Below are 27732 nucleotides of genomic sequence, written 5' to 3'. Positions count from 1 at the left end.
AATACAGTAAACTGATTATCCCACTTCTTCATCACTGAAAATTAAACACTTTTGTGCTTTAAACAGCCAAAATTATGTTTCGTAAATGGTGACAAATTAAAGGAAAACACAACAAAGTTTCATGATTCAAATTGTGTACGTTATTGGAAGAAGAACCACGGTCCATAGAGACTTTTAAAAAAGGACTAAAAACATTCCTTTTTAGCAAAACCTTTGGTTCCTCCCATCTAGATGGTTTTTAGATTATGTATGTACAGTACAGGCCAAAAGTTTGGACACACCCATCTCATTCAATGCGTTTTTCTTTATTTTCATGACTATTTACATTGTAGATTCTCACTGAAGGCATCAAAACTATGAATGAACACAAATGGAATTATGTACTTAACAAAAAAAGTGTGAAATAACTGAAAACATGTCTTGTATTGTAGATTCCTCAAAGTAACCACCCTTTGCTTACTAGAATATAAGACATGTTTTCAGTTATTTCACCCTTTTTTGTTAAGTACATAATACCACATGTGTTCATTAATAGTTTTGATGAATTTACAATGTCAATAGTCATGAAAATAAAGGAAAAACATTGAATGAGAAGGTGTGTCCAAACTTTTGGCCTGTACTGTATGTTTTCTGTTTTTAGCTGTTTTTTTTCCCTTTTTTTTATCCTTTTTATAATTAGAATGTTATGCTTTTAACCTGTAGCACTTTGAGATTTCCTGTAATGTAAAGTGCATTACAAATAAAATGTATTATTATTATTATTATTATTATTATTATTATTATTATTAAGAACCGGCGTCCACTAAAAACTAAACCTAAACCTTGAAAACACCACCGTGGGAACCCTGGAGGCGTTGTCTTTGCCAACTTTTTTCCCCAATTATCTGCAGTTGTCTCCTTCTCTCCGAACAAAAAGTACCTGGTGATTAAAACCGGTATTGACAGAATGAATCAGTGTTTCTCCAGAGTGGCTGTAAGCTGAGCTGATGCTGGTATTTGCTCAGCTTGTTTCTCTGATAAGTGAAGATCCAGATATGCAATGACTAAATGCCTTCATACGACTAAATATACAGTTAAGAAAGACCATCATCTAAAAAAAGGATCTTAAAAATGTGGCTTAAAAACAGGATAAAAGTCAATTCATGATCCTTTCTGGCAAACAACGACAATGATGTACAAAGCATGCATAGCAAAACTAAATGTATTATTTTTGGAAATCGTTCAATTAATCAAAGAGTGCACATCACCATTGATAATGTGGAAGTGGAAAAAGTTTATGATAATAAGTTCCTTGGAGTGGTTATTGACCATAAACTGTGCTGGAAGCCACATATCAACCTCTTAAAGAATAAAATATCAAAAACTATGGCAATTCTATATAAATGTAACAACAAACTCATTGAAAATTTTGTATCAATCCCTAATAAAACCATATATAACCTATTGCATAGAAGTGTGGGGATACACATTTAAGTCAATCACCAAACCAATTTTTCTACTTAAAAAAAAAAAGCAATGAAGTCAATTATAAGCATCCAACCAATCAATTATTTATTAATTTAAATGAACTCAAATTGAAAGAACTGGTGGATTTCAAAAGAGCACAGTTTATGTTCAAAATTAGCAACAACATGCTGCCTGACTGTATTCAGAAAATGTTCAATCTAAGACAAAGCCATTATAATTTCAGAGGGGTGTGTATATTTATAAAGTTGAAAACCAGAACCAACACCAAATCACGATGCACCACGGTAACAGCTGTCAATTTATGGAACAAATTGGAGAAAGACTTGAAAACTTGCAATACCATTAACTTATTCAAAAAATTACTTAAAAATAGGATGATTCATTTATATAAGTTAGAGTAATGAGTAATAAGCTTCTTTCTTTTCTCTCTTTTGTGACTGCTTATTTCTTTTGTTGATAAATAACAGATTGTACATTTCTAAATTTTAAATTTGCTTGAGTTGTAACAGGGTAGGCGTAATAAGCTATGCTTCAGCCTACGCCTTTTCGGTCCAAATGTCAATCAATCAATTTTCTCTCTCTGTTTACATGTTGTTTACTTTGATCAATGTTTTTTTTTTTGACACCATTCACAGGCAACCAAATGAAACAGAACAGTTACTTTGATAAAATTATTGTGAATGAATTATTGTGTGAAAATTAATGGTAACATTTGGGATGAATTCATTTTCGCAATTCAACAAAATATACATTGCAGGTCTAGTTATTTTAAACATTTTTAACACAGAAAATCCCTTTAGATCAAAGTCTTTTACTCTCTTTACCTAGGGCGACAGAGCTTTCTCAATAGCTGCTCTCTCCCTCTGGAACTCTCTCCCAAAAAACATAAGAGACTGCTCACATCCACCCACCTTCAAAAACTAGTCAAAACCCACCTGTTCACAACGGCTTTTAACCCATTAAGGCCTGAAACGCCTGGAAAAACATGCCTGGAAAACCTCTGGGCGATTTTGAAAGAACCCCCTAAAACCTGAAGTTTTTCTGGAAATTCAACAGAAGATTTTTCAGCCTCTGTAGCAGATAGAAATGAAATTCAAAAAGGATTTGAGAGCTTTTACCTGTGGCTTTCATGAGAAGTTGAGTTTATTTGTCCAAACCTTCAATAAAGTTTTTTTAAAAATTGACAAACTCAGCAAATGTTACATTTGACTGAATAAAAAATCCTATGCATAATACTAATACATGCCCATTAGCAAGATGCAAACATGATATGACCACTGGAAGAAATAGACATAGTTCTCATAACCCTACTGTAATAAAAAAAAATATATATATATCATAATAATAATAATAATAATAATAAATAATAATAATACATTTTATATATTGCACTTTTCAGGGTACTCAACGACACATAAAGTAATATAGGACATAAACAGTCATGATTTCTTATATCATCATCAGAATCAATTATTATTATTATTATTAACATTAATATATTATAAATAATTTTATTATTATCTCCAGATGGCCACAAATCTGTCTGTTCTTCGGTGAAAGAGAGATCTGGAGATAATAATAATAATATTATTAATAATATATTAATATTAATAATAATAATAATAATAATTGATTGTGATGATGATATAAGAAATCATGACTGTTTATGTCTTATATTACTTTTATGCGTCGTTGAGTACCCTGAAAAGTGCAATATATAAAAAATATATTATTATTATTATGATAATTTTTTTTTTATTACAGTAGGCTAATGAGAACTATTACTTGTTCTTCCAGTGGTCATATCATGTTTGCATCTTGCTAATGGGCATGTATTAGTATTATGCATAGGATTCTTTATTCAGTCAAATGTAACATTTGCTGAGTTTGTTGATTTTTTAAAAAACTTTATTGAAGGTTTGGACAAATAAACTCAACTTCTCATGAAAGCCACGGGTATAAGCTCTCAAATACTTTTTGAATTTCATTTCTATCTGCTACAGAGGCTGAAAAATCTTCTGTTGAATTTCCAGAAAAACTTCAGGTTTTAGGGGGTTCTTTCAAAATCGCCCATAGGTTTTCCAGGCATTTTTTCCCAGGCGCTTTAGGCCTTAATGGGTTAAGCATGTGCAGGTAAAGTTTGTGATGCTTGTTCACACGTGGCGAATTTGATGATTCATACCACAGGACCGGTTTGAGAACAAACCCGACCAGAAGAGCAGGAGAGAAAGTGAAACAGTGCGAGGCAGACAGGTGGGGAACGGAGACACACTCACCTACTGTCATGGACTCTGGCAGACCAGATGTTGGCAGCGCGCTGGTGAGTGGAGCAGGCTGCGTCGGCGGACTGGACTCCATGCTGAAACACATTTCACAAGTTTGTGAAGAGAGCTGCAGCACAAAAGCACACAAATTCAACTTGAAACTAAACAAATGATTCACACAACGACTGAAAAAACAGCTTACTTGAACGTTAGCGGCGATCTGCTGCCGTCACAGTTCCCCACCGGTCCTGTTGACTCACACTGAGCAGGAAAGGCAGCCGTGTCCTCCACAGGGCTCGCTGAAACTAAACAGAAGTGAAAGTGAAGGTGCAGACAAACTGAGAAAGTCCCTAGATTTCATTTAATCAACATCTGATCAAAATAGGGAAATAATATACCACAGAACAGCTTCTCGTTGTTCACTGGAAGCAGGAAGTGTAAACTGGGAATCAGTGCAGCGATGTAGGTTAACCCATTAAGGCCTAAAGCGCCTGGAAAAAAATGCCTGGAAAACCTATGGGCGATTTTCAAATGACCCCCTAAAACCTGAAGTTTTTCTGGAAATTCAACACCTACTAAATAATAGATTTTTCAGCCTCTGTAGCAGATAAAAATGAAATTCAAAAAGTATTTGAGAGCTTATACCCATGGCTTTCATACGAAGTTGAGTTTATTTGTCCAAACCTTCAATAAAGTTTTTTAAAAAATCAACAAACTCAGCAAATGTTACATTTGACTGAATAAAAAATCCTATGCATAATACTAATACATGCCCATTAGCAAGATGCAAACATGATATGACCACTGGAAGAACAAGACATAGTTCTCATTACCCTACTGTAATAAAAAAAATAAAAAAAATTATCATAATAATAAAAATACATTTTATATATTGCACTTTTCAGGGTACTCAACGACGCATAAAGTAATATAAGACATAAACAGTCATGATTTCATATATCATCATCACAATCAATTATTATTAATAATATCCATATATTATTAATAATAATATTATTATGATGGCCACAAATCTGTCTGTTCTTCGGTGAAAATATGTCGTCTAAAAACATATTCCTCATCCATAAATGCCGGTCGATTGGTTCCGAGGGTTCAAAGTCCGGATCAGCAATTAAATCATCGGTGCTGTTTTCATCAGATCTCTTCCGTCACTTACTGCTGAGCTCCTCCGCTATAGTCGTCTTCCTCCATGATTTCAAAGTTCTTGAAAAGTCCAATGTTGCATTGCGACACTCCCGCATGTATTCTGATCATGTTCTGATGCATTTCATCGGCCAAGAGACCGAAAATAGGTGGAAAAAAATACAAATACTACAAAATGACATATCCGCTGTCCCGGCCTTAATGGTAGAGTGACGCAACAGCGCTCCCGGCTTTAATTGTAGAAATGCGGTAATGCTTTCCCGGCGTCAATGGATTAAAAGCACTCACTGATCCAGGAACAGGGTGCACCAGAAAGTGTTTTTCATTTTCTAAATAAAGTGTGCAGCTTTTGTTTTGGTGTTTCAGTACCTGTCTGAGAGTCTGCAGGGTTCAGAGGGATCAGGATGTCTGAGCTGCTGTGTTGGGTCATCACCTGTAGAGGGCTCCACGTGGACACACTGGACAGGCTGCCCACCACCACCCTAAAACAGTTTAATCTCAGTCAGTTCGGATGTAGCTTTTTATGGAAAAATAAGCACATTTCACTCATACCTCATAGGGACATTTTAGATCCAAATAACAACTGCACCAGACACTTTATAGTCTGTTTCAGAGATTATCAAAGTTTGGCACTTTGGGCCACCCATCAGAAAAAATCGAAACAACTACGCCTCCCATATGGCTACAACTTAAGCCCCTTTTTTAAAAGGGACGGTTCACTTCAAAATCTAAATTACATAATTTTCCTTTAACCTGCTAGCCCGGCTAACACCAGACTCATCTCAAATGAGATCTAGTCTGGAAACCAACCGTTCATTTCTCCGTAGAGGAGGTGTGGTTTACGATCCTCCGGAGTCGTTTATTGGGCGCTTAGAATGTCTATCAAAAGCGTCTGTAGGTAGCTCTTAGCCAATCAGATCAGTTATACCAGATGACATAGTAGAGTGACAGAAATTGATGTTTGTTGTGTGTGTGTCTGTGAGAGAGCGTTGCTGCTGCTTTGCTTCTTATTTACTTTTTAATTTTTTTAAATTTAATGAACAATGGTATTCTGCACTGAGCCCACATTTAATTCTGTAGGCATAAAAAAAAGGTAATTATTTCTCCTTTTATATTGACTTTTTATATTTTTTTTCTATATCCTGACATTAAATTGAAGTGATGGAACTCACTGGTCATTGCTGCTCCTCTCCTCCTCCTGTGTTTGTGCTCTGGGTTTGTACATCTCCTCCTCTTCCTCCTCCTCCTCGTTGTCTAAGCTCTTACTGTCAGGCAGAGGAGGTGTGGTATCGGGTGGAGTGCGAGAGGGATGGGGGGACCCCACCCAGCTGACTATGCCCGGCTCGGTCAGGCCGTTCTGGGCCGGGGACTCGGAGAACGCCGGCTCTAGAGGGTCGATGCCCTCCTCCACGCTGCTCTGAGCCGGAGCGGTGAGGCTCTTCCTCATGGCGCCCATCTTCTGGGAATCCTCCTCTCCCTCCTCCTCGTCCTCCGCTCCTCCGTCCAGATCGTCATCAAAGGAAATGATGTTGGTGATTTTCTTTTTCCTCCGGCGCTCCTTCCTCAGCCCTGAGTCTGGATGGGAAAAGATGAAAAAGAAATGAACAAAAAACTCATTTTCAGCCTTGAATGAAGTGAAACTTCAATGACTTTTCACATGTCTAGACTCGCTGCCTCCAAAATGCCCATACAGCAAGTACTGGTGACATCAGCATCTAAAGTAGATTTCAATCAAGGCTTTTTTAAAGTGCACTTCTATTACACGATCTGTGGTTCAACTCTCTGTTCCTTTTCAGAGCCAAAAGCCTGGCTTTGCATTAGCGAGTCTTTCACCAGTGAATAATCTGAATGGGCTTCCACCTTGAGGAGCTGGCACACAGCTTACACTTTACATTCATTCCGGTGGAAAGTTTTAGCACCACACAGTTAACATTTAATAGCTTGTTCATCGCACAGAGCGGAACATAAGGAGAGAGAGCGGTGGAAGTTCTCCCCGATGGGCCGGACCGGAGCAGACAGCTAAATGAGGTCAAACAAGGAACCGACATTGTGGAAGTTGATTCATTTCACGGGGGGATTTCACGACGGCTGCAGCACTCCGCCGCTCACGCCTTGTGTTGCATCCACTAGATTTGTTCTACTGGTGCATTCATTATACGTGCTTCAACTCAAACATATGTTGTTTTACTGTCTGTGCTCGTTCCGTTATGCTTTAGTGACATAAACATGATTCTAGGAGTAAAAATACAGCATGATGCGGTACTAAAATACAGCATGTGTACCATTTATTCCATGTAAGAGCCATACATAGGATGGGATGTGTGGATGTAAAACGAACTATAAATGTAGTTAGGGGTGGACAAAGTAAAGTGCAAAGTCAGTTAATTTACTGCTTTTACAGCAGCTCTGTTTGTGTGAAGCATGTTTAAATTTCAATGAGATTGAAAGTGAGGCTGTAATGGTCATTACAAACCAGAAAATATGCTGATTGGATCGGTAAAAAATTGGGACACAACTTTGCTATTTTTAGATTGTTACCGCTAATGCGGCATAAAATATATCCCAGCCTGCAGGTGGCACTAGAAGACATATCAAAAGGGCGTTTCCTCTGTATGTTGGGAATTTACCATGTCACAGACTCATGTTCTCAAGCTTGGCTGTATGTGGTCAGACAATAATGAGTTTTAGCTTCAAGCTTACGGTAATCGTTAGCTTACGGCAATCGTTAGCTTACTGCTACCGTTAGCTTACTACTGTGCTCGTTCCGTCATGCTTTAGTGCCATAAACATGATTCTAGGAGTAAAAATACAGCATGATGCGGTACTAAAATACAGCATGTGTACGATTTATTCCATGTAAGAGCCATACAAAGGATGGGATGTGTGGATGTATAACTAACTATAAATGTATTTAGGGGTGGACAAAATAACAGAAACCCCTTAAAATACGGTGAATTAGTTGCAAATGTTCTGCAGAAATCTGCAGAATTATGTAAAAAATAAAAGAAAGGATAAAAAATGATGCTACTTTGTATTTCTTGCACTGTATTATAAATGATTTTGTCCACTCCTGTGTGCAGCAGAAGTCTATATGTAAAGGATAATGCCCTAACCCTAACCCCACAAGATATCCATTTTCAAGGACTAATGGATGAGGCTAGAACCATCTTGAGGTGCATCAGAGAGATGATATGATTGGTCGCGGCTGTGCCAAGTGTCTTTCTGCCTTGACGCCCTTATGGCTTAGTATTGCTTAGTATGGCTTATAGTATGGAGGGACATTTTTACAACTGGCTGGTTAGCTCAGGTTGGGCCCATCAAACCCAGGATAGTGGGTTCAGACACCCGCAGTCTGTTGAGGGTCTTCCAGGTCGGCCATGGGAGGTTGTGTCCGCTGGCGAGGCATTCAGTTGGAGTTATTCCTCTCTCCATCCATTCTTGGGCTTGGGTGTGGAGTTGGTGCCATTCAACCCTCCAGATGTTGGTCCATGCCGTTTCCTTGGTGGACTGGAGAGGAGGGACTCCATAGGGTAGCCTCTGCCACCAGTATGAATGTGTGTGTGAAAGGGTGAATGAGCGCAGTCTGTAGTGTAAAGCACTTTGAGTGGTCGCAAAAGCGACTAGAAAAGCGATATATAAGTGTAGGTCCATTTACCATTTACCATAGTGAATGGGAGGTAAACAAGCACTTATGTGATAAAAGTATCAGTAAGTTCAGAGAGGCAGTTGTCTTGTTACAGTCTCCATTCTGCAGTTTTCAGAGGATGAGGCACTGAAGGACACTGAGTATTGTAAATAATTGCAGTAAATTGTAAAGCGATGAATGCATCTCTGTTGCTATGGTTACTCATTGTAGATACAAGCCAATACTATGTAGGCAGAACCTCATTAATAATACTAAAATATAGGAATTTATAAATAATGAAACTACTTGGTAAATTTCCATTGTCAGGAATGAATGGACAATCAGCCAATCAGATTCCATTACTCACCATGGTATAATAAGTGTTGCTGTTTCTTACCAGCAGAGCTGCTGCGTGGCAGGACAGGTAGAGGGTCCGAGGCCCCGTCCACTCTGGGAGTGAAGCCGGGCACCACGGCCGTGGCGGTGCTGATCTCTCGCAGCAGGCTGCTGACCCCCTGAGTGGACTCTTTCCACAGGCTGCCGATGCCCTGCGTGGACTCCTTGAGGAGGTGGGACACCGAGGAGCCTCCTCCTCGCGTCACCCCGCCGTTCAGGTCAGTGTTGTCGATGTTTATGGCAAACAGGATGGAGTTGAGACCTGAACAGCGCAGCAAAAAGAGAGAGCCGGAAATTTAATTCATTACACATCAGGCCAGTTCAATCTCATAAAGCTTTTGAACTTCTGCAAAGTGCTTTGTAAGCTTTCCTGGGCGTACAGATGGAGAGGGCAACCTAAGACGAACTCTATCTGTGTATGAACAGAGAGGAAAAGCTCTGGCATAAGATCAGTGGTTTATATTCTTAATATTTAACAGTTTGTGCTCATCGGAGTTGCTCTCATCAATAGTTGAACAGTAAGGGTACACCCATTACCACTAATAGAGTTAGGACTTCAATTCCCACCAAGTCCGGGCGTGCTAAACAAGTAAAGTGCAAAGTCAGTTAATTTACTGCTTTTACAGCAGCTCTGTTTGTGTGAAGCATGTTTAAATTTCAATGAGATTGAAAGTGAGGCTGTAATGGTCATTACAAACTAGAAAATATGCTGATTGGATCGGTAAAAAATTGGGACACAACTTTGCTGTTTTTAGATTGTTACCGCTAATGCGGCATAAAATATATCCCAGCCTGCAGGTGGCACTAGAAGACAAATCAAAAGGGCGTTTCCTCTGTATGTTGGGAATTTACCATGTCACAGACTCATGTTCTCAAGCTTGGCTGTATGTGGTCAGAAAATAATAAGTTTTAGCTTCAAGCTTACGGCAATCGTTAGCTTACTTCTACCGTTAGCTTACTGCTACCGTTAGCTTACTTCTACCGTTAGCTTACTGCTACCGTTAGCTTACTCTTAGCGTTAGCTTACTGCTACCGTTAGCTTACTCTTAGCGTTAGCATGTTACCATACAAACCACAACAGGTCATCATGCTAACTGAACCCATTTAAGCATGAAAATGACCAAATTATGCTCCATGCAAGGTTATAATAGTTTTGGATTTTTCATTAGTTTTAGTTTTAATTTCGTTGTCAATTCTTGTTTTCAAATTCAGTTAGGTTTAATTAGTTTTTAGAGTGAGTTTGCTAGTTTTGATTAGTTTTATTTCTTGGAAAATGCTTAGTTTTAGTTTAGTTTTTATTAGTTTTAGTGTTAGTTTTAGTTTTTTGTAATGGGGTATTTTTTGGGTGCCAGATTCAATAAGGTCACAATAAATGTTTCCTTTATTTCCTTTGTCTGATCCATCTCAGCCCCAATAAATTTACTAAGTCATAAAACCAGATAGATGAAATAGATTTCATATCAACCAAAAAGGTTTATGTATGAAAAAAGTTGTCAAAGACGAAAACTAAGGACATTTTCACTATAATTTTAGTTAGTTTTAGTTAGTTTTGTAACCACACAATACAGTTTCAGTTAGTTATCGTTTTTTAAAAACTCCCATTTTTATTTTTATTTCAGTTAACGAAAATGTTTTTTCAATTCTAGTTTTCGTTATTTCGTTAGTTTTCGTTTACTATAATAACCTTGGCTCCATGTGTACATTTTGCAACTTAACTGTATGCATGCTTGAACCATTGACTGTATAAAGAATGGACAACGCGTCTCCACTTCCTCCCACTGAACAGTGAGGCCTAAATATGCCAGATACAGAGGCTGCTTCTGGGTGACATCACACAGAGCCAGCACTGTGCAGTCCAGAGAAAGAGTGGAGCCAAGTTCCCGCCCTAACTTCCACCCTCCCAGTCAGTTACAGGCCCATTTTAAAATATCAAATACCTAATTAAAACCGAACCAATTATTCCTTATTACTTTTTTTCAATATTCATATGTATATGTGTATGTATGTTTTTATTTATTTATTTATAATCGCTATGGGTGGGTGGGTGGTTACATCTGGGCCGATATGTCCATAATAACTGGATCTTAAACTTGTTTTGGAACCATTGTCTTTTGTAAGAACTGAGATCCTGTTTGTAAAGAAAGAAAAAAACAATAAAGAAAGTCTGGATTAAAGCCGAACCAATCGGAAAAAAAAGAAAATAAAGAGCTAGTTAAAATGACATCAACTCACCTGCAGCCATGGTGGGGAGCATACTTGCTCTCTCTTCATCGAGAATAAAAGCCCAGTCTTCATAGTAAGTTCTAATAAAACAGAGAAGAGGTGAAGTGAGTTTTCTAATCAAGACAAAAAGAAGAATATATTCTGTAGTGTTGGTATAATGTATGAAAAGAGCCTGTTGGCCCATCCAGACAACTACATTTTGTTGGACTATATATTGTCACAGAAATAACGATATCATGTAATTTTATTTATGATTGTGGTTTGAAGCATCAAGATCGGAATTACTGCTGTTGCAAACTTTTTTTTTGGAAACAGGGAAAGACATTTGTCTTTATAGATATTTGGACTGGAGAGGCGCGAGGACGGGTGAATCTAAAAATAAACTGGAAATGCCAACTCCTTGGAATGTCTATAAGTCCAACCAAATGCTGAACGAGACATTTTTAAATTAACAAAATGTTCAAATGAACTTTCATGAACTGAAAATACAGTGAAAGGGCCAAAGGTCTGACACGAAAACACGACAAACAACTTAGATGTACACAGGGCCGTGGATTACGCATAATTTTGCTTCTATCCTGACTGACAGCTCGCCTTGTTATCGACCTGTCAATCAGAGTTAGCCACACCCCGAACCATCCCCCATTTTAATATCTATTATCTTCTGAATGGGACCATTATTTACACAATTAACATCATATTGAAGGAGCCTTGAAACTAGCGATTGAGGCCATAATCTTGCCACAAGATTTTTTTCTGAGGTAATAAGTCAAGTGAGAAGTTGTCTCATTTTGCACTGAGATAGATAGGACCGGGCTTGTTTTGCAACAGACGTTAGCGACCCCTGTTGGTATTACGATAGAATGCAGGTTTAAGGCACTTCTGGGTTTGCTTCACTGCTCAGACTGGGAGGTTGCCACTTGATTTTGCCATGATGCGCACACACACACACACACACACACTGCAAAAAAGCCAACTTGTATTTTTTGGCCTTAAACCGTGACTTAAGTTGGTAAAACTTGGAAATATAAATTATTGACATTTAGGGCAATAATGTAAGTTAGCACAACAAAGGAAGCCAGTTGTCTGCTCAAAAACAAGTTGGTGAGTTGTTGTTACTTATATCTTTAAGTTGGGGTTCACAACAAGGGACAATAGTTCTGCTAACTCTTATTTCTTTGTTTTGAAATTCGGTCATTAGCGAAAGCTAGCGGCTAACTGATGCTAGCGGCTAACTGATAAACTTAAAATATTTAGTTTAATTGTCCAACTTAAAATTTTATCGAAGTTTGTTGCCTTGAAATTTTGAGTTCACCCAAGTTTTCTTTTTTTGCAGTGCACAAGCTAACAAGGTGAAAACAATAACAAATACATGCTGTTGAATCTGGTAATCCTAAAAAAAAACTTCAAATACACATGCACACACACTGTACTCACCCTAGGCGTGGGCGGTCAGACAGCAGTGTGTGCAGGTAGCGCTCCAGCGAGTGTTCGTTGAGGGCGCAGCGCAGCCAGGCACGACCCCGGCCGAGCTCTGAGGAGATCTGACGTAGAGAGTAGAACCGCTGTAACTCGTGGCGGTTCAGATGCTCCTTCACATAGAACCAGAAAGTCAACTCTGGTGAGAAGATAAAAAGAAAGGAAAAGGAAGGAGAGAATCAGTTCTATCTCAACTGAGGAAAACAACTGTTCTCGAGTTACACAAGAGGTTCGAAAAGTCAGTGAAGCAGAAAAAGTGGCAAAAACACTTCTAAAGTCCTGAGAGTCAGCACATTCTCTCATTAACAACTATCCACACAGCTCCCTACTGACCTCCTACCTGTCACCTCCCCATATTTTCACCCATAATTGTATTATTTTCTTTAAAACAGGGAGAAGAATAAAAGGACAAAAAAAACATCTGTGGGTCCATTTTAATGTAAAGTTTTCTAACATGTGGTAATTAAAAGGAATAAAAGTTGTGCTACTCTTTTGCATATGATTAGCATATAACCTCAGAACAATGTGTTAATAGTACGGCTGCTATTTCTGGCTTTGTCAGAGGGCCTGGCTTCATTAGGGAGCTCCAAATCCACAAGTTCAGCCACAATCCTTTCTTCTAATTGACTGTGAAATACAGGAAAACATCAGATATGCTAATGGTTATGATGTGGTAGCCATTACACAAGCCATGCATTTCTCCTCCATCTGCAATTAATAGCTACGAGGTTCTTAAGTATGACACAGCAGACACAATTTAGTATAATGTGAAACTGATGTCACTAACTGAGGTCTTTATAAGCTCTGATGGCTGCAAATAAAAAAGAATCTTGAAGCTTTTCATGCCGTTCATTTCCACCTGGAGATACCATAGAGCAGTGTTTCCCATTCAGTAGGCACATGCAAAGATGGAGTAGCTCAAATATTTAATAAACTAGAATTTACTCTTCAGTTTTAAAAATATGTCCACACATTGAGTCAATTATAAAACCTGAATACAATGACTTTTGACCAAGAGTGAATGAAAAATGATTAGCAAACAGGCAGACAGGCAAAGAAAAATATTTAGCTAAAAGCTTAATTATAGATAAATTGTTAAAATAATGAGCTAAAAGAAAAAGATAAATGGTTAAAATAATTAGCCAAAAGTAATAGATTAGATTAGACTCAACTTTATTGTCATTGAACAGAGTACAAGTACTAGGACAACAAAATGCAGATTAATGGTTAAAATAATTAATCTAAAAGTAATAGATAAATTGTTAAAATAATTAGCCAAAAGTAATAGATTAATGGTTAAAATAATTAATCTAAAAGTAATAGATAAATGGTTAAAATAATTAGCCAAAAGTAATAGATTAATGGTTAAAATAATTAATCTAAAAGTAATAGATAAATGGCTAAAATAATAAGCTAAAAGTACTAGATAAATGGTTAAAACATTTACCTAATAGTAAAAGATAAATGGTTAAAATAATTAACTTGAAACAGTAGATAAATTATTAAAATAACTAACTTAAAAACACTAGATAAATGGTTAAAATAATTAGTCAAAAGTAAAAGATAAATAGTTAAAGTAATTAACTTAAAACACTAGATAAATGGTTAAACTGATTAGCTAAAAATTATATTAAATTATATGAAAACAATATTATAACCTCCACTATTATACCAACTTGTCTATCATTACTAGTTAAATGATTAACCTGTTTTAAATCAACTCAATTTCACAGATTTTGATCGTGATGGCTGGTGTGGATGAAGGTGTGCTCAAGAAAGACTGACTTATATAACCAGAGGAAAGGCGGGGGAATTTGAAAAAGTGTGGAGACCCTTATTGAACTTTCTTTGTTTGTTTTTTTGTTGTTGTTGTTCTCTCTTTTGTTTTGTTTTGTCTGGTTTTGTTTGTCAATTTACTTGTGTTATGTGGAATATGTGAAATGTGATGTATCTTTTTTTATGAGAAATGTAACTTGGTGATCATGTTCCACTGCTGTTTATAAATGTGTAAAATTCAATAAAAATATTGTGGGGAAAAAAAAAAAAAGGTGTGCTCCAGTTAATCCAGTCAAAAAGGGTTGGGAAGCATTGCTTTGGCGCATGAATGCTGCAATACTCAGCAGCAACATATAAAACAGCACGACACTTCCTCAGTGGGATAAAATCAGTTTCAATTCAATAAAATGTCAAGTGGAAGGGCGGCTGTGATAAAAGAAAATGCAGCTTTCTTCCTCGGGGTGCGCTGGTAGGTATATGATGAGAATTCAGAAAAGAAGACAAAAGGAGGGAGAGAGGGAGGTTGTTTTCCACACTGTACGACCGTTTCACATACTGTATATTATCTATCTGCAGCACTTCATTCCAGCCACATATGTAGCACATTACCTTTAATGAAATATTCATACAGAGTTGTTTTTTATGGCTGCATACAGATGTCTTCAGCATCTTTCTACTCGCTATCATTTCATCTCCCCGTAGTTCAGCGTGCCTTTGGCTGTTTGGCAACTTTGGGATCTTGACTAGAATTTAAAACAATGCCTGAGCACACAACATGCATTTATAATATCAGCATGTACTTTTTTTTAGGAGTGCAAAGCCACAGCAGGTGGGCTGCCCACCCACCACAGACTGAGACAGAAGAGACAGACAGGTGAGAACACTTTCTCTGCCTGCCATTTTGAACTGTAGCCGATCTGCAGTCCAACCATCTGGTCTCACAGCCAGGTTGTGTGTCTGTATGTGTGTGCATGTGGTTTTCCTGCAGCTCGGAGCTTCCCACTGACACATCTGCGTCCTCCAACCCTCCATGACTTCCAAAATAACAGAGCTACCCCGCAGCAAGGTTAGCATTTTCAGCTCTGCTTTTGCCAAGGTAACGGCTGGAGGTTCAGATGTATCTGCTGCTGTGATTTTCAATTGTTAGACTTGAGTTTAACAAACCATGCAGCCAATTAAATATCCTACCTGCTTCGTTTTTTGTGCTGAGGCCTGCGGCCTGCTTGAGAGCAGCTGCGGTGAGAGCCAGACCCCGGCTCTTCCTCAGGCCGTGCTGGAGCACTGCTTCAAACTGGGCACACAGGCAGATCACCCTGCAGGGACAAAGAATCAAAGAATATACACTCATGATTTCTGAATATGTACAGTACAGGCCAAAAGTTTGGACACACACCTTCTCATTCAATGCGTTTTTCTTTATTTTCATGACTATTTACATTGTAGATTCTCACTGAAGGCATCAAAACTATGTCCCTTAAATTACCTTTTTTAATAATTTTGTGTCATTTTTTGGTCATTTTGTGTCGTTTTTGTCATTTTGTGTATTTTTTTTAAGTAATTTAGTGTTTTTGCAGTCATTTTGTGTCTTTTTTTGTAAGTTTGTGTCTTTTTTGGTCATTTTGTGTCTTTTTTAAGTTATTCCTTTATTTTTCTGTCATTTTGTGTCTTTTTTGGGTCATTTTGATACTGCCTCCAGCGACCCCCAGGTAATTTGAGTTTGAGACCCCTGCTTTAGGTAGTTTGTAATCTCTTCTTCTACTAGAGATGGGAATAATTCATCGATGGCTGATTAATTGTCGTGAAGAATTTGGTCGATCACGTGGAATTTTAATTTTAACGTTTTAACGTTATACAGTACAGACCAAAAGTTTGGACACACCTTCTCATTCAATGCGTTTTCTTTATTTTCATGACTATTTACATTGTAGATTCTTACTGAAGGCATCAAAACTATGAATGAACACATATGGAATTATGTACTTAACAAAAAAAATGTGAAATAACTGAAAACATGTCTTGTATTTTAGATTCCTCAAAGTAACCACCCTTTGCTTACTAGAATATAAGACACATTTTCAGTCATTTCACACTTTTTTGTTATGTTCATAATTCCACATGTGTTCATTAATAGTTTTGATGAATTTACAATGTCAATAGTCATGAAAATAAAGGAAACACACTGAATGAGAAGGTGTGTGTCCAAACTTTTGGCCTGTACTGTATCTATTCTGCATGGTACAATAATTTAAAATGCCAATCCTTCATCAACAAGGCAGAAAATGGTAATTTATGTTGAAAAACCAGCCGTGTTTCCATCAAAGTTGAATTTTGAAGCAAAATTTTGAAATGTCGCATTAAAGAAAATGTCCATCAACTGGTTTAGAGCAATTAAACAAAGTTGCATAAATGTACTTTGGTCAGAAGATGGCAGCTAATCTGTCAGTAAACAGTAGAAGAGATTGTGCGAGAGAGAAAACAGTAGAAGATAGGGATGGGCGTTTGGAAAAAACCTGCCAACTCGAGCATCTATAACGTTAAAACGTTAAAATTAAAATTCCACGTGATCGACCAAATTCTTCCCAACAATTAATCAGTCATCGATGAATTATTCCCATCCCTAGTGGAAGAAGAGATTACAAACTACCTAAAGCAGGGCTCTCAAACTCAAGTTACCTGGGGGTCGCTGGAGGCAGTATCAAAATGACCCAAAAAAGACACAAAATGACAGAAAAATAAATAAATAACTTAAAAAAAGACACAAAATGAACAAAAAAGACACAAACTTACAAAAAAAGACACAAAATGACTGCAAAAACACTAAATTACTTAAAAAATACACAAAATGACACACGAACGACACAAAATTACCAAAAAATGACACAAAATTATCAAAAAAGGTAATTTAAGGGACATTCCACACACAAAATGGTAAAGTACCATTCATATAAAACTCACAATAAACTTTCATATCAAGGTGGGGGCCACAAAATATTGTCACGAGGGCCGCAATTGGCCTGTGGGCCGCGAGTTTGAGACCCATGACCTAAAGCAAGCGTATGAACCTTTATGCGCATTTCAAAAGTTTTATCAAATGTTGGTGTTGCCGACAACATTTTTCATGCACACCCAATTTTTTGGGAAAGTCATAAAGAATTCCGTACTGCTTAGATATGATAGAAAAAATGGTCAAGCTCTCACACGTAAGAAATTAGGTTATATAAACTACGCACAAAAAGTAAGGCAATTTGTGTTCGGTAGATTATTTTGTTGTTGTAACAATGCTTTTTGGCAATAAATCTTATACCGTTGGGAAGCCTGAAGCCTCCCCTTTGAAAAGGTAGCACATGTGTAAGGAACACCCATTCATGGGATAAGCAGCAGAGCTAAGTATGTAGGTTGCACCAAAGAAAAATGTGCCAAATCTTCTCAGCCAATGTCTAGGCTACTTTGCCATTGACTCTTGTTTGGTGTTTGGTGGATTGGATGATTGAAGTTTGAAGAAACAAGACATATTGACAATTTAACAATTTATTAATTTAAGGAACATGAGCCTCAGTAGCATGTGGAATAACCATATACAGCCACAACAGCCTGGCACCTCCTCCTCATGCTGGTCACCAGCCTGGTCACACGCTGCTGTGGGATGGCCTCCCATTCTTCAACCTGCATTTGTCGTAAGTCAGCCAACCTGGTTGTGTTGGTCACTCTGGCAGGAACAGCACGCTCAGAATGTGGAGATATGGAATTGCCACTGGTTGCAGAATCTCATCTCGATATCTCTCTGCATTGAGATTGCCTCCAATGATGACAAGCCTTGTTTTTCCAGTGAGGGAGATACCGCCGAGTTACACCATCACAATGCCTCCACCAGTGTGATGGTGGAACAGACACTGTACTGACTACATACTGTAGCAGGGCCCATTCTCACAGGTGATGCCAATCAAGTTTCTGATTGGCACCTGATTGGCATCACCTGGGAGTACCAAAGCTCAAAATAAGAGTCAATAGCAACAGCAAAATAATGAGAAGATATGGCACATTTTCCTTGGGCACAGTCTACATACTCAGCTCTGCTGCTTATCCCACAAATGCATGTTCCTTACACATGTGCTACCATTTGAAAGGGGAGACTTCAGGCTTTCCAACGGTATAAGATTTATTGCCAAAAAGTATTGTTACAATAACAAAATAATCTACCAAACACAAATTGCCTTACTTTTTGTGCGTAGTTTAGTTCGGTTATGTAGTGAGGAAATCTATCCTCAAGCTGGGCATAGTTCCAGAGCCAACAGGAAAGTTTGAAGGTAAAATACTGGAGACAAAAGCACCTCAGCATCAATTGACCTGGAACTAGACCAGCAAGCTAAACAGCCCCGTGAATGCTCAACAAACACAGGTATCACTAAAGAATTTCTTGGTATTAACCGGCAGCTTCTCTTACCTGCTGTCTGAGTCTGTGGCAATCTCCTTTCTCCCTCCAAAGCGGATTTGGCACTGCAAAGATATGAAGGGAATGATAATAGCTGCCTATGAAATACTTCTTTCTTCAGTGTTTGCCTCAGCACACACTGAGACACACATTTCTGAGATTTCAAGGTTGCAAATAGTAGCAGAATGGACAGAAAGGACACAGTATTTGCTGATGAACAGAAGAAGGTAAGTTTGAGGTGAAGTCCGCATTAACACAAATTGAAAGTATGTTCCTCCTTACTCTAACGGGTTAAAATCATCCCTGATATGCAGCATTGATTTCAGCTTCGGGTTTCATTTCCTGTGAAAACCTTAATTGAATAAAAGGCTGGCCCTGATACTCTACATGCAGTTAACTCTTTGTTTTCCCTTCTATGTATGGGAAAGAACATTACATCAGTACTTGTGTATGATGTGTCCAAACACAAAAATCTCACATATTCTTTGGTACCACTCACATTTCTATCCACTACAGAGGCTGAAAAATCTAATATTTAGTAGAAGCGTTGACACTTGACAAAAACTTCAGGTTTTAGGGGGTTATTTTAAAATCACCCAGAGGTTTTACAGGCGTTTCAGGCCTCAATGGGTTAATGAGTACCTTTAATTCAACAGTAAATCAACTTGTAAAAGTTGTAAATAGTGCTCAGTTTTACTTCCTCGTGTGTTTTGTTTCAGATAAAGGAACTAAAAGGAAGTCTGACACCACGGACTGATTTCCCTGTTGCAGTGAAAGGATTGATCCCAACACTACACGCCTTTAAGAAGTGATTTCCTTGACTATACACAAGCCTGAGCACCAAGGTTAAAAGAGTTTTGGATTTTTCATTAGTTTTAGTTTTAATTTCGTTGTGAATTTTTGTTTTCAAATTCAGTTAGTTTTAATTTGTTTTTAGAGTGAGTTTGCTAGTTTTAGTTTAGTTTTTAGTTTTTGAAAATGCTTAGTTTTAGTTTAGTTTTTATTAGTTTTAGTGTTAGTTTTTGTTTTTTTGTAATGGGTATGTGCCTTCATTTCCTTTGGTTTATCCATCTCAGCCCCAATAAGGTTATTAATTCTTACAGTTCGGGGTGTTTTGTATTTGGGTTGGAGTGTAGACATCCCAGTCTCAGTGAACATATTTACCATGTGTTCCTGCATGTTGAAATAGAAACACTGAATTATGTATGAAAAAAGTTGACAAAGCCGAAAACTAAGGACATTTTCACGATAATTTCAGTTAGTTTTAGTTAGTTTTGTAACCACACAATACAGTTTCAGTTAGTTATCGTTTTTTTAAAAACTGTGTGTGTGTGTGTGTGTGTGTGTGTGTGTGTTATTGTACGTCCTACATAGTGAGGACCAAGGTTATAATAGTTTTGGATTTTTCATTAGTTTTAATTTCGTTGTCAGTTATTGTTTTCAAATTCAGTCAGTTTTAATTCGTTTTTAGAGTGAGTTTGCTAGTTTTAATTAGTTTTTATTTTTTGGAAAATGCTTAGTTTTAGTTTAGTTTTCATTAGTTTTAGTGTTAGTTTTAGTTTTTTTGTAATTATTTGTTGGGTGCCAGATTCAATAAGGTCACAATAAATGTTATTTCCTTTGTCTGATCCATCTCAGCCCAAATAAGTTTATTATTAAGTCATAAGACCAGATAGATGAAATAGATTTCATATCAACATAAAAAAGTTTACGTATAAAAAAAGCTGAAAGACAAAAACTAAGGACATTTTCACTATAATTTTAGTTAGTTTTAGTTAGTTTTGTAACCACACAATACAGTTTCAGTTAGTTATCGTTTTTTTAAAAACTTGTTTTTATTTTTATTTCAGTTAACGAAAATGTTTTTTCAATTTTAGTTTTCGTTATTTTGTTAGTTTTCGTTAACTATAATAACCTTGCTGAGCACATTTTGAACGAACAGATAACAACAGGTGGCTCACCTGTTTGACAGCATCCAGCAGCCTCTCCAGGAGGTGCTGCCTCTTAGTATCACTCTGCTGAGTGCCTGCAGAGGAACACACAAACACAAGAAAATGACCCAAATTCACTCTGATGATGGATGAAGGAAATCAATTACACAGTCACTGCTTCTTCCTGTATTAATTATGTATGTCCAAGAGGAGAGAAAGGAAATGAACTGCTGGAGAAAGACATGGCCATGGCAGTCCATATGAAAACACACCATTGCTTGTATAACAACCCAGCAAACAAAACAGACAGAATGAGATGTGAAATTCACATTTGCAGTACAAAAGAAAGCTTCTGAGTATTACAACAACTGTGAAATCTTTTTTTGTCATTTTAAAAAATGGTGTCATTGACAAGGCATTAGAAGTGTGAAGTTATTTGTAAAAAATGACTCATTTGTGAAAAATGTGTGCAGTATTTTTTCCCTTTATTTATATAATTTCTATTTGTTTCCTATGTCTTCTTATCTTGATGCTTTAGCAATTTATGAATTTATTCATTAGATTGTTTTATTATTATTTGACATATTGCTACATGTTGAATTAGTTGGAAGGTTACGCTATGTGTGTACAATATACTATAATAAACTATGGAGTAAATCTGGCATTTTAATCTATGTTGTTCCGGCATTTCTCTGATTTAAAGTAACATTATATACAGGTAATGGATTACATGTAATCAGGATTGTGTATTCAGATTGCAAATAAAGAAACAGTTATAATCAGCCAGACTTATGTAAGGGTTATTTGATTTGACTAATTCAAACATATATCAAAGTAAGTTACTCCTAGTTGTGTCTAGTTTTGTTAACACTAAGTGTTCCTCTTGCATTACAAGAGCAAAGTCCTCCATGTGGCCTTTGATTGAAAAAGAGCAGCAACCAATTCAGCATCACACATGCTTTTGGGTGGTTGACGTGACGCTCAATTTTTGTGTTCCCAGTGACAAATATTACTAAAATTTGATAATATTTCATTAAAATTAATGTTTTAATATGCAGTTCATTCTTCTACATCTAATCCATCTGCGAACAATGAGTATCGTTCTTCAACTATGCAAATATTCTGTTTTGAACATGACATTTGTCCACCGGTGCAACTGTCCTAGTTAGCATTACTTATCTTAAAACAACTGTAATTTAATGAAAAATTAATCTAAATACATTAAAATACTTGAATGCATGTCATACGAGTGTTTACTGAATCTAGAGGATATAAGTGTTAAGGTCCCTATGTAGAGTTATTATGACACATTACATTTTGTCCGCAAAACTGGTGTCCTCCTGGAGCAACGCCATTATGTAGATATAAAACAGGCATTAATGTGACCAGCCCATTACTGAGAGGGGTCCTTCCAGAACCAGGAAGGACAGAAGACATCTCTGGAGCAGGTGGACTGCACACAAGATCAGTTCTGTCTCAAATATTTTCATAATATTACTATTTCCGTGCAGTGTTGGAACTGGTGGTCTTAAGGTAGTCCTTTGGTACAACGCAGTTTAAGTATTGATCTAAAAAATTTTTATCAATTTACATTGATTGATCATTGAAAATAATGTAAATTGATAAAAAATATTCATAACTAATATGCCTTGGGCTTATCTATCTTATCTGTCCAACATTCTCTGAATTAAATAATGACATTCTTTATTTTGTTGCACCGGTGGACACATTTTAGGACTACCACACCAAAAAGTTAATAATATGCTAAATATATGAAGAATTAGAAATGGACACATTCAGTTTTGAATTATTCACATATCGTTAGCCTCATAGCATAATTGCCTCAGTCATTTTTTGGCCAAATTGTGATATCTGCCTAACTTTACTCTCCAACCACTGCTGCATCTTTCTGCCTTATTGCCTATGTTCTCAGCCTATCAGAACACTTGTTAGAGTCCAAAATCACTTTCTGCCTTCGTCATCTCTGTGACTTTAGGCATTTTTGCGGCTACATACAAACCAAACTACATTATTTATATGTAAGAGAAAAATTGCCTTAGTCAGGGCATATTCTGCCTAAGTCACTTTTATCTGTTATGAAATCAATGTGTTTAATTTTTTATGCAAACTTGTTCCCACTTCTACTTGAACTTACTGTTACAATATCAATTAAAAATACCAATGGGCTTCCTAAAAATTGTGTATTTTCTTGTTTCCCGAAAACGTTCAAATATGACTTAGGCAAATATGCTATGAGGCTAACGATATTAGGGAATATAATTGTATGTCATTTGACATATATTTTTGAATTATTCTTTTTTTCACTTTGAATTTGAGTTCACGTCAACCACCCTTTCATAACACACAGAGTACACCTGTAGTTTGTGCCTATACTGTTTGTAAGGTTCATTTGGTTTGGGCACCTAAACAGCTGCAGAGGGACAGAAGCAGTCACTTGAATCCACCCACATGTTTACATGGGATTCAGGTTTCAAACTTGAATAAGCACACTTCCACTTTCATAACTGATTCTCATGTAAACTTGCACTTTGACATGCAAACTAAACTATTAAGTGTTTTCAATGTGAACCTGAACAGCATGTTGTCATGCTGATGACAATAACTGATCCACATAAAGCATTTGGATTGTGTTGAAATGCTTTCATTTTCTCTTCTGTTTATTAATTCACTATGCTTGGCAGAGCAGAAAGGTCATTTGCTGTTTATTAACATTTTGGATATAGCTGCAGTGTAGTGTAGTTTACAAGTCAGCAAAAAATCTTTAACTCACTGTCAGAGGGTACTAACAAGTTACTGAATCTGCTCTTGAACGCATCATATGGTTTTGTGTTAGAGTGACAAACAAAATGCAATGACACAACACAACTCACCGTTCATTCTGACAGCCAGACTCCGCTAGCAGTGACATCCAAGCTAAGCAGTTCAACACCGGTATGATGTGCTTTTGGAGGTAACGGGCAGAGGCTAGCGGTGCACCGGGCACATGCTGCCTCTGTGGCCGAGCCGGACCCACCCAACCGCGGCGTGAGGACTGATGCTCACACGGTGAACAGAGAGGCCTGCCGGGGAGCCGCCGGGGCTGTGAGTCTACCACAGTCTGACATGGAAGAGTTGTAGAAAGCGTGAGAAGCAGGTAAAGTGTACTAAGCACGAGCCGGAGTGTAGTTTCAGAGCCGCGGAAGCAGCCGTTAATAATGTTGAGGTCCGTTTATCAGAGGAATCAGGTGTTTTCAGTTAGGAGCCTGTGGCACTGCGAAAAAGGGAAACGGAGTGCTGGCTGAGCAGTGTCAAGGTCACGTGACAAAACACCAAGCTGTCATATGATATGAAAGGCCGAGTGGGAGTTGTAGTCTTTTGGTAAAAGCGTTGCGGGACTACAAAAGTAACGTTTTAGATGCTGGAATTTGAAGAGAAAACGTTTATCGTTTAAATATGTGCTTATGAACGAAGCATCAAAGGAAGTTTTTATTTTATCTTTATTTTTTTTTTTTTATTTTTTTTATTTATTCTCTGTAAAGCGTCTTTGAGTGTCTAGAAAAGCGCTATATTAATTTAATGTATTATTATTAATTATTATTAGTAATATAACAATAATAATAATAATAATAATAATAATAATAATAATAATAATAATTTTTATTGGGAAAAAATCCCCCAAAAATCCTCTAGTTTCAATTTTAATTTTAATTTTTTGGGGGCTTGGTGCTTATGAGCGATCAAAAGAAGTTTTTATTTTTTTATTTTATTTATTCTCCGGAAAGCGTCTTTGAGTGTCTAGAAAAGCGCTATATTAATTTAATGTATTATTATTCATTATTATTAGTAATATAACAATAATAATAATAATAATAATAATAATAATAATAATAATAATACTTTTTATTGGGAAAAAATCCCCCCCCCCAAAAAAAATCCTTTAGTTTCAATTTTTTATTTTTATTTTTATTTTTATTTTATTTTTTTTTGGGGGGGGGGATTTTCATTCCGCTTTTTACAGTATCATTTTGGGAAAAAAATTAAAACATGGAATAATTTGTAATTATACCCATACATATATGTCACTAAACTTGCATACATATGGAAAAATATATATTTTACATACATTTTATTGGCATTTAACATCAGACACAGTGTTACACTAGTTTAAAAAGCTTTATACAGACATAAACCTTTATGTATGTCTAAAATACCACATTTTAAAATGTACGACAGAAAGAGAAAAAGAACAGTGAAAAGTATAAAACATAAAACGTGGGGAGTGATCTTTCTTTACCACCTCCTCATAGGTGTGTAAAAATAAAGTCTGGCCTATTGGATGTATGAGGTGTTACATAGTTAAACCATCTTTCCAAGCGTGATATGAATAAATCCATTTTTGTCCCCCGGATCCAATGTTCCCCTAGTTTAATATTGTGCTCACACACATTAACCCTCCTATTGTGTTTGAGTCAAACTTGGTCCATTTCAAGTTAAAAAATATTTCATACCCCTTACCTGGTGAAAATTTTCAATGGAATATATATAATAAATCATCAATAGGGTTACAACTAAATTACACAATCTTTTCTGAAATGTTTTCAATCCATATCAGTTACTTTCTGTGAAAATATAAGAAACCATGGGACCCATAAGTGTTTTTAAAAGCTGTCATTCAGTTGTATGTATTTAAAGTGTACATTATTATCAATAAATATCTATATAGCACAAAACAAAGACACTGCACTGAGAAATTGTATTGTTATTAATTGCATTATATTATTTTTGGGTTTTTTTTAAGGCAAAAAAAGAGACACACACACACACACACAATTTAAAACAAGGCGACTCCAACTGAAGTATCAAATTCAAATGGAGGAGACAGTAGGTTTATGATATAACTTAACTGTTTTACTTCTGATAAATATCTACTGTCTTGGAGCTGATCTGCTTCAATTATCATTAAAGCAGCTTTATATTTATATGTATTATTTTTATGATAGGAATATGTGTCTGTAACTGTAAACAAGTAGCCTAAATAAATGGCTATTTGCTAAGAAGCAATCTGCTTTGAAGATAGTCTCAAGATTCTGCAATAAATGATATTGCTTTTATATTATTATCAAATTCTATGGTTTTATTTTATTTTGTTAAATTTTGAAATGTTCAGTGCTTTTGCCTTTGCTTTCAGTATTACCACTGAACCCTATCCATGCGTTATACAAATATGTGATAGCTGTTATTAAAATTGGTTAATAGAGTCTGGAAGTTCATTATAATTAATTTATAATGTAATTGGAGGAAATATATTAATGCCAATTAAAAAGCATTTGAATTAAATATTGCCAAAAGATTCTCCTGACACCAATTTCTTCTTTTATAGTACTTATATAATTATTTAACCGTTTTGTTAATTGAATCATACACTGTCAAGTGTTGGAATATAATATCTTACTTAAGTATGAGGGCTGGATATTGCCTACAGCCTCACAACATAATACGTATCACGATACACTTTGGTTTGAATAATGAACATATCCTACACAACACTTACTACAACAACTATTTTTCAATATTCTGTATAACACCAATTGCACAACTTAAAACACTTTCAGTCGCACACAGATCTTTGAAGTGAAATAAAATATTCTGTTTCTCATCTAAAAATCACCATTAAATACAAATAAAATATTCTTACATTTTGTAAACTCAAAGTTGTGGTTTCTGCTGTCTGTTGTGTAATAAAGACTGAACTTTGCTGCCACCTACTGGACACATAGTGAAATGCACCATAGGTGATATTTCCTTTATCTAAACAGCTGTCACATTATTTGCTGCAGTAACTGCATTAATAAACACATCAGTAAGTACGTCACCATCTCATTTCAGTTTTTTTTAACAGAACCATATAAGGTACCTCAGGCTTCTTAAAAATATAACAGACAGTAATAAAACCACAAATAAACGTCTAATATGTGAGAAAAAAGAAGAATTGAAAGTTTACTGATACACTGCAAAAAAAGAAAAGTTGGGTGAACTCAAAATTTCAAGGAAACAAACTTTGATGAAATTTTAAGTTGGACGATTAACCCTTGTGTGGTGTTCGGGTCTGTGGGACCCGTTTTCATTTTTTATTAAAAGAAAAATGATATTAATTAATTAATTAATTTTTCAAACTGAGACTCACTGACTTTGGCTCATTTTCTGTGAAGAACATATATCAGAATACATATTTAATGACCACACACCATACACCACCCCTACACATTTCTATTACATATAAGATGTCCGGGTCCACTGGACCCAGGGCTAATAGAAGTGTGGAAATTGATGTTCACACACGCACATGCACCCGCACACGCACACACACGCACACACACACACAAACACACACACACACACACACACACACACACGCAAAAAGTATATCTGCAACACACACACAGTAAAGCTCCGCCCCTCATGTGTTGTATAGGCTAGTGGCTAAAGGCCATGGGTTCAATGGGGCTGATGTGTTGTCTTGACTGATATGTTTACTCTGTGTTCATGTGTTCAGCTTGTGTTGTGCACCTGAATGGGTTAAATTTCAAGTTCAAAGAAATAAAAGTCAGTAGTTTTGAAAAACCTTGCTTCACTTGTAAATTTGTTTCCACTCATATCTTGATTTTAATTGATTTTCTTCATTATGTTTTAAATAATAAGTTATAAATGTGACCTAACAAAGGTAAAGGGCAAATATTAACCATATATATATTGTTTATACTGCTTGTAATTGGGAAAAGGTAAACATCTGTTCAGTATTTTAACATAAAAGTGTTTGATTGTGAGGCATTAAAAGTCACAAAATGCAACGGGTCCATCAGACCCACAAACGCTGGCTGAGTAACAACAATATGAACATTACACAAGGGTTAAACACAAAACACATTTAAATACGCAAGATTACTGTGAAAACTAACCTCATGCCTCTTCAGGGGCTAA

At 36.5% G+C, this 27732-nt stretch overlaps 1 protein-coding gene across 1 annotated transcript in view; it reads right to left on the bottom strand.

The window, feature by feature from the left end:
* snx29 (sorting nexin 29) overlaps positions 1–24234 on the bottom strand; it is a 225082-nt gene extending 200848 nt beyond the window's left edge. The window contains exons 1-11 of the mRNA XM_059324471.1: positions 23646–24234; positions 20785–20849; positions 18836–18888; positions 15583–15707; positions 12577–12757; positions 11149–11219; positions 8918–9178; positions 6068–6470; positions 5265–5377; positions 3934–4036; positions 3744–3826 (exon numbers count right to left, since the gene is read on the bottom strand). Of these exons, the coding sequence (XP_059180454.1) occupies positions 3744–3826; positions 3934–4036; positions 5265–5377; positions 6068–6470; positions 8918–9178; positions 11149–11219; positions 12577–12757; positions 15583–15707; positions 18836–18888; positions 20785–20849; positions 23646–23652 (1465 nt within the window). The 5' untranslated portion in view covers positions 23653–24234. The remainder of the gene's footprint in view (positions 1–3743; positions 3827–3933; positions 4037–5264; positions 5378–6067; positions 6471–8917; positions 9179–11148; positions 11220–12576; positions 12758–15582; positions 15708–18835; positions 18889–20784; positions 20850–23645) is intronic.
* Positions 24235–27732: the final 3498 nt, after the last annotated feature.

Source organism: Centropristis striata, chromosome 21, assembly GCF_030273125.1.
Source record: "Centropristis striata isolate RG_2023a ecotype Rhode Island chromosome 21, C.striata_1.0, whole genome shotgun sequence".
In the NCBI taxonomy this organism is placed as follows: Eukaryota; Metazoa; Chordata; class Actinopteri; order Perciformes; family Serranidae; genus Centropristis; species Centropristis striata.
This window is presented reverse-complemented; position numbering and strand designations above follow the sequence as displayed.